Source organism: Planococcus citri, chromosome 4 (assembly GCF_950023065.1).
Source record: "Planococcus citri chromosome 4, ihPlaCitr1.1, whole genome shotgun sequence".
In the NCBI taxonomy this organism is placed as follows: domain Eukaryota; kingdom Metazoa; phylum Arthropoda; class Insecta; order Hemiptera; family Pseudococcidae; genus Planococcus; species Planococcus citri.
In genome coordinates this window covers 937,778-946,425 of record NC_088680.1, presented here as the reverse complement: position 1 = coordinate 946,425, position 8,648 = coordinate 937,778, and the positions used below count along the sequence as shown (strand labels likewise).

Genomic DNA, 8,648 nt, shown 5'->3' with positions numbered 1-8,648 from the left:
TACAGTACCCCTTTCACTCAACTTTTGGTTGATTAAATTTCTCCCAATAATGGAGATTGCGAAGTAGTCGAAATCGAAATCAATACATTAAGCATAATTTATGATAATTTTAGTCAATTTTTTTTCAATTACCTACTGACATCATTATTTTTATTGCACAGCTCAAAGTATTTTCTGATTAGATTGGAAAAATAAACTCATGCTTCTCAGAATAATTAGGTATTTACATCGACCTTACAGCTTAAGGAGACATCGATATTATTTAATTAACAAGGTCGAGTGTTTTATTTTTCTATTCTTCTATAGTCTCCTACTGTAGGTACCTAACTTATGTGGCAGTGAGTTGAAAAATGTGTACTGATTATGTGGATAAACATAATAATATTATGAAACTAATTTCAAAGGTAAAGTTTCAGCACAACAATGAGAATATTTTTAATTTTCAATTTTCATTGTTTCATGAAAATCAGAAATATGTGACAAAAATTGTACTTATAAAACAAAGTTTAAATTTCTTTAAAGTAGGTACCTATGAAATTTTAATAAAATAAAATTTGAGAAAAATTGCATGAAAAAGTGTTGAAACTCTGTTGAAATGATATACAACATTTACAAACAAAAAAAGAGATTAAAAATTGGTAGAAATTACCTTCAATTGAGCAAAGTGAAGAATAAATTGTATAAAACATCACTAGGAATGGCTTAAAAACATCAATAAAGCTAGTATAATTAGAACATCGTTGAAACCTCTTTTAAGCACAAGTACCTTTGTAAATCACTAAAATAAGTATTAACGATGAAATTTTAGTAAAATTCAAGTAGCAAAAAGTAGTGAACAATGAACAGTCAGTGAAATTTGTCAAAAATGCACGAATGAACACTTGAAAAGTATTGAAATTGTTAAAAATGAGCTGAAGTGTAATAAAACTGAAAGAAATTTGCTGTAAAAGTATGAAAAAGTGTTTTAAAGAACTCTTCAAAATGAGGTAAAAAAAAAAGAAGAAAAGCACACAACGAATGAATGAAATGACACATGTGGAAACAACTGCAGCTACAAGAATCAGATTTAGAACAAAAAATTGACAATGGCATTATTCAAAGTTTAACCATGTTCATTACAAGAAAAGAATTACCTACCAAAATTCAGTGTACCATTAGCCTGTTGCCTGTTCAAGTGTTCATGTTGACAAAAAATGATAAATTATCAAGACAATCACGAATCTGTTTGCTTACAATGTCAAAACAAATTACTGAAATGACAAAAACCCGAAACTCAATATTCTTATTTCGTTTCCATTTATAATTTATCAAAATTAAGAGACAAAGTGGGCAGGTATTCTCAATTTTCACAAATTTCAAATTTGCGAATTATTTTATGAAAGTAATGAAAGCTTATACGTCGACGTTGCATGGTAAAAAATAATAAGACTATTTATATTTATATTACAAGACTTAAACTGACGTGAGCTTCTTGATTTTTTTTAAAATTTTGAATGGGCAACCCAATATATTTTTTTGAATGTTTTTTTGTTGCACTCCGATTACAAATGTAACAAAATCATTTTACGTTTCAGAAAATTGCCTTTCATTTAAGACCTACTTCATTTCGAATATTTCCGAATATTTTGCCTTAAAATGAATATTTTCACATATTTGATTGCTATTTCAATATTTTTGTCTAAAATTACCACATATTTCTCAATTTATCGAATATTTTTGAATATTTTGGAAATTTTTGCATTTTGAAAATCGCAACAGAGGAAACATCATTTTCACAGAATGTTGAAGATGAAAAAAATGGCTCTTTTTAATGATGATGATATTGATGATTGATGAAATTATGATGAAGATTGAATTTTAAATTAAGCTTCAATTTTTTTTCTTTTTTTGACGATCAAAATAGAATTTTAATTAAACAATTTTGTTCCATTTTGCGAAATTGTGAATAGTGCATGTGATTTAGGAAACAAAACTCAACCATGTAGCCATTTTTGCAATGTGCTTGTAAAAGCGAGTGAAATGATACCAAATTTGATTTCGAATATTTTCAAATATTTTAGGAGTAATCAAATATTTTTGTCGAATATTTCACCTCAAAAAATCGAATATATATTGAATATTTTACCTCGAATGAGAGCATATTTTGGGTTGCCCTAGTGATGAAAGAAGACAAAATGCTGCTTTATTCATTCACTCTCGTTAATCACCCGAGGCCGAGTCTAGACACTAGACAGTTATAAAATGTGCATGGTGCCTTTCTGTTTTCTTTTTTCCCAACATTAAATGAATACGAAAATGATACGAAATAATATTTACTTATTCAAAATGTCTTCAAGAGTAGTAGGTATATATGAGGAGCTTGGTGACAAAGTTAGACAAACGCCACGGAGGGCGCATACGGAAAGGGACCTAACGACCAAAAAAAAAAAAAAAAAAAGTTCTCCGAAATTGTTGTAGGAGCTCTGTAAAGGGTTCCTACAACAATTTCGGAGAACTTTTTTTTTTTTGGTCGTTAGGTCCCTTTCCGTATGCGCCCTCCGTGGCGTTTGTCTAACTTTGTCACCAAGCTCCTCATATAAAGTAAAACGATTATCAAATATTTTGATTTTGACTTACGAGTTACGAGTTGTTTTGATTATTTCCCTGACTTCGCTCACCAAGAAATGAACGTGAACCTCAAATGGTCAATGTCAATAATAATATTTTGTCAATATTATCATCCCATATTCCGTATTTTTCAAAGTTTGAAAATTAAATAATGTTAATTCGAAATTTGGAAAACGGGAAAAGAAAACCATAAAGGCATAAAATATAAATTAAAAATAAAAACATAAAATAAAATAATTCCGCTTACGTAACTCAATTTTTAACCAATCACATCCCAGAAACCGTCAATTATGGGCCGATTTTAGCGCTCCCGCCGCAAAAACAGAAACTAATGTGCTCCGAAGTTTTTCTTTAGAATTTTACACGGCCTCATGTTATCATCCAGCTTCTAATTTATGGAAAACGAAACAATTTACCATAAGTTCAAAGTTTGGGTGCCGTCTTTCGCGTTTCCGTTGCATGTTAATTATTTTCGCGTTAATTAGATGATTATGATTGTTTTTCAGAAATATTTCGTTCCAGTTTTGATCAGCGGTGAACGGGCCAACCCAAGTATGTGTTCATTACGTTGTAATTCGAGATAAATTCTTCGAATCATGTCCGTAGCATTTCCACTCCTCGATATGTTAGCATTTTACACCGAAGCTTTTTCAGTAACAACAACTCGATACAAATTTGCGTTATCGTTTTCTATTCGCTACATTTATTCGGTATTCATCGTAGAATAACTTCTGTCAGCTAATAAATTCTTACAATTGAGAATTGTTCGTAAAATTGTACACCGACTGCGCAAACTCTTTGTCCTTTTCTGTCTCGATACATTCGTATCTCTCACTTCTGTAATGCTCCTTCTTCGTGATATTTTTGTTTTTATTTTTAAATTGCGAGCGTTACTATTGTGCGAGCGACGATGTACTTGAAAAAATCTGCTATGTTTTTCATAATTCTGTTGTTTGTAATCGCAATCGCATCGTGCTCGTGTTGATTTTCAACAAAATACTCCCCAGTCCCCGCTCACGATTGTAATCTTGAAACAGTCGATTCGATTGCATCTTGAAAAGTTATTATATTATTAGAGTAATATTCAAGTTAGAGATTTTAGTAGAAAAACTTACTACTTAAGTATTACGACAATGTGAAAGAAATCGACGATTTATCTAATTACGTACGATTATTTCTTGTTTTACAGATTAACTACTCTATGTGGCAAGAATCATCCTGTATGCCGATCGTTATTGCAGTATTTACTCTTCTAGTTGATACATCAGCTCGGGCAACATTCCCATGTAAGTATATATAACGTAAATACAGGTGTCAGTTGCAATACGAATATAAGTACATGTACTACCTATACGTCTACTATACCATTAATATGTTTTCCTATAACCTGCATTATTCATTTTTACTAATTCATTACGAGTCGTAAAATAGGTACAATTTTTCGTCCCTTTACACGCACACGTGATGCAGTTATAGCACGTGAAAATAATGGTTATGAAAAATCGCTCATGTCTAACGTTGATTTGTACATTGAGTATTGCTGAATGAATATATTTTCTTATCTCGAAAGCGTATCGGTAAAAAGGTATTACGAGTTGTAATTTTTTATACCTATTCAATCAGCGAGCGATGACGTAAATTTAATCTTTAATTTTGATGATAAAGGTATTTATTTACTCGTTACGAAGGGTGTGGTAATGCTGTTTAGGTGTTTACACGATAGCGATGCATCACTTGATGCCATTCGAGTCAAGATCTTACTCCTTATCTAATCGTATTATTTAATCTACTCGTTGATTTCTGTTGCCAACGTATAGGACTTATCGGTGATGATGATGAATTCGAAGGTGTATCGCATTCGCATATCGCATCTTTAGAGGTGTTTCTCGTAGCTCGTTAATTCGACAGAATATAGAATATTGAATATCGTCAATATAGAATATGCGAATAGGTGACCGCGACAGAGATGGTGTGTTTATGTTCGCATTTGGTAAAGCTTTGTCGAGTGATATTGGTGTTGTCGTTAAGCCAGCAATAACCTTGGCCTAAAAGCACACTTAATTCATGCAACTCCATCGAACTTGACCATTAAATTGGTGATTTTTTTTCTCTCGCTCTCCTTCTCTCTGCCTCCTACCTCCTACCTCATTTCCCATAGTTGTTACGTTTTCTCATTGTATTATAGGTACACTTTTTACGATCAGAGGAGGTATGGTACTATTATTATGCGTCGTATTATTAATAAACAAACTTCTTAATAATGGTAAAACAAACGGCGAACAAAAAAAATTGCGTATCTAATATACTTATAAGGCGTGAACCATGCAGTAAATCTCTTTCCTTTCGCTCATTGCTGTCCCACATTTGTCCGCCTTATTGGTTTTGTTGTGAATATTCGGCATTATGCGGCGCGTGTAATATGTATTAGACGCAAGTCGAATGGAAAAGAAAAATTTTCGTTTGTTTTTTTTTTGTCGCTTAATTAGTCTGTGAAAGAATGTCGTGTGTATGGCGCGATTATGCAAAGAAAAGTGAAATCCTGAAAGCGAAAACGAACGGAATTTTTAATTGTGATGTGGTGACTTACATTTTCAACGGTATTTTCGTGGTTGTTTTTTAATTACGTCTAATTGACACGAAGACCTTGCTTTTTTACATATTTTCTCGTCCGTGCTTGCCTTCTTTCCTACGAACTTACGTGTGAGCTCTGCGACGCGACGCGGAGGTGCGAATTTTTAATTTTTTTCCCTCGTAATTTCGTAAAAAGGAAAAATCAAAGAGTTACAATTTTCTGACCTGTGGGACGAGTGAACATTAAAAAAGGGGGGAGGAATATAAATGTTTGCATTATGTGTGACGTAAGCCTTTATTATAAGCATTTCTCTTTCTAGAATTTCTTGTCCTGCCGAATGAAGGTGGTTTTACGAATTAATTTAATTATTATCATTACTTTTTAGCATTTCACCGCGTTCTGTAATTTTCTTACCAAAAATTCTGCGACCTGACAAATTTTTAGTCGAAGAAATCGCACACATACATATAAGTTTCCTTATTAAGTAATGGTGTCAGCTTTGTAGCACATTTATGCGATAGCGAATAAGCGTCGAGATGACCTTCGATCAGAAGTACTCGTAAAGTAGTTTCCTATTTTCTGAAAAAGAAGGTCGAGTGAAGAAGGAAGAGTGAAAATTGCAAAAAAAAAAATTTCGAAACTAAAAGGGATCGATACTGCGAGTTCCGGAAAATTCCAACACTCGAGCTCGACTTGCGATTTTGTTTTCACATTTCCCATGAAAGGTCCCCTTTCTTTCGCTGTATATTAATTTTGTTGTGAATATTGGCGGAAACCGGTAAACAATTTGCTGTACGTTTCAACACTGGTTGTATGTATGTTTGAATCGTAAGTGGAAGGGAGATAAGAAGGGGATCTTTAAAGATGAAATGGTCTTGAACCGAAAACCACCAGTAGTTCGAATTTGTTCAAGATAACTGATTCAATTTGCGAAATTAAACCACATTTTTTACCTTGCGAAAAATAATGCTCATTTTTTAGTAATTTTCATTTGCGAATTTGGCATTTTTTTTCATTTTGTTGAAACCACCTTTGTTCAAAAAATTTCGAATTTTGCTTGTTTTGTTGTTTTCTGGTTTCTTTCTCGATAGTGGTGAGACTGACAAGGGAACCTCTTAAGGCGTCCGCCTCCGATTTGAACGGGACCACGATTTTTGGAAAGAGCATGTTCTAAAACCCCCAAATCCAAATTTTCAGCTGCCCGAGTTCATTTTTCGATTTTAGGCGAATTTTTGAAAATCCAAAATTGACTATTTTGGTGATTTATGCTTGTTTTTAAAAAGTACGTACTTGATCAGTAAAAATGTTCAAAATAAGTCCTAAAACTGATAATAACCCCCAAAATCCAAATTTCGCCATTTCCAGCCATTCTGGAGCCTCCAGTGCGATTTTTGAATTTCTCCATGAATTTTGAATTTGCTCCAGAAGGCGTGAATATAAAGTTGGGCAGCTAAAAATGGAGTTGTGTGTTATACTCGACCTGTTTAACGAATCCACATTTGAGCCGATTCTGGAGCGGACACCTCAAGAGTGGTTTTTTGACCAGCTTTTTTTCAAAATAAAAATATTCAAAAATCAAAAATTTCTCGTTTGCGAGAAAATTTTTGAAATTTGCGCGAATCGCAGTATTTTGTCATGAACCAACCTCACGAGGGCGAATTTCGCCATTTCCAGCCTTTCTTGGGTCTCCCTTTAATTTTTGGATATTTTTATTGTGAAAAAAGGCTGGTCAAAAACCCACTCTTGAGGTGTCCGCTCCAGAATCGGCTCAAATGTGGATAAATTCATTAAACAGGTCGAGTATAACACACAACTCGATTTTTAGCTGCACAACTTCATATTCACGCCTTCTGGAGCAAATTCAAAATTCTGGAGAAATTGAAAAATCGCGCTGGAGGCTCCAGAATGGCTGGAAATGGCGAAATTTGGATTTTGGGGGTTAATATCAGTTTTTGGACTTATTTTGAACATTTTTACTGATCAACTACGTACTTTTTAAAAAAAAAGCAAAAATCACCAAAATAGTCAATTTTGGATTTTTAAAAATTCGCCAAAAATCGAAAAATGAACTTGGGCAGCTGAAAATTTGGATTTGGGGGTTTTAGAACATACTCTTTCCAAAAATCGCGGTCCCATTCAAATCGGAGGCGGACACCTCAAGAGGTTCCCTTGTGAGAATGTGAACTAAGTAGATGAAAAATTTCCGGGGTTGTGGTCCAACTGCATGTACACTTTTTCTCGCTTTAGTTGAAAATAGCCCCTGAACTGCACGAATAGTTGGATGTGGCCTAGAATAAAGATTCCTAGAATTTATAGCATAATATAGTAACTCAATCGTACGTTTCAAAATTTTGGGCCTTTTTTTTGAAAAAATTGACCTTATAACAAATGACTCTTTTCCTCACTTGAATTAAAATTGGACCTTTTAAAAGTAGATAATAATCACCGATCGATTTTTGAACTATTTTGAAAAATTCAAATGCTCCCCTCTCCCATCATATTTCACTTTTGGAACTGAATTTTGAGAGTTATGCAATGAAAATCTGTAAAAGCTCCGGAAGCTTATAAAGTTTTTGTATTGTGATTCGCAAAACTATGGTGTGGGGAGGGGGGCTACAAAGCCCCAAAATTTTGGCCAAAATATTAAGTAATGAGAGATATTGTGTGACATATCGTTTCATACACTTTAGCGAGCGCTGAATACAAATATCAGGTCATTTTTTAGGTTTGACCCTTCCACCTCCCCCCCGCCTTATTTCTTGAAAACTAAAGAAAAATGTTCTCGTTTTTGGTTTTGGTTTTGGCAATTCCGGTAATAATAATCTCAATGAACTTGAACGTGTGATTATTGATATGTATCAACTATGTCGTTAACCGGAAACCAAATTCCTGGAACTCAATCAAAACAAATTAAGCTACCGTAACGCGTTTTTTCGCAGAATATATTATGTAATATGTTGTAGTTAAAATGATGGCTATTTCGACGGAAATCAAATTTGGAAGATTTTTTCGTGCGTATGTTGAGATCCGTGTGAGAGTTTCATTTTATGTGCCTACTGCTTACTAATATTTCTGTACATTTTGCATTTGTTAATGAATCGAGTTTTTTTCTGCTCGTACGTTGACGATAGACTGGATAAAAGTTATTATTATACAGCCAAGTGAAGAACAGCGATTAGAAGGCATTCCAATGTAAGGAAGTGTTTTGCAAGCAAAATTTATTTCAACATCAGTCGTCGTTGCGATGAATCGCAGACGATACATTATCAACTGGCGATTATAATATTCGATATAAATGATGAAGGGTGTATGACTGTATGACGATAACAGCGAATAATAATTCATTCTATCAAATTTACATAAATCCGCGATGCATTTTTTATTGTTTGCGAAATGGTCTTGTGAGTCGTGTGATGCACTGTCCGGCATTTTCTCAATTCATTTACTATATTTTGCGCTTAGTGTTGTA

General features: G+C 33.6%; 1 protein-coding gene across 3 annotated transcripts in view; it reads left to right on the top strand.

Annotated features, from left to right (window-relative positions):
- The first annotated feature begins 2,999 nt into the window (after positions 1 to 2,999).
- Positions 3,000 to 8,648, top strand: part of gus (gustavus) — a 65,732-nt gene continuing 60,083 nt past the window's right edge. For all 3 annotated transcript variants that reach the window (XM_065359747.1, XM_065359744.1, XM_065359745.1), the window contains exons 1-2: positions 3,000 to 3,159; positions 3,797 to 3,893. In XM_065359747.1, the coding sequence (XP_065215819.1) occupies positions 3,892 to 3,893 (2 nt within the window). In that variant the 5' untranslated portion in view covers positions 3,000 to 3,159; positions 3,797 to 3,891. The remainder of the gene's footprint in view (positions 3,160 to 3,796; positions 3,894 to 8,648) is intronic.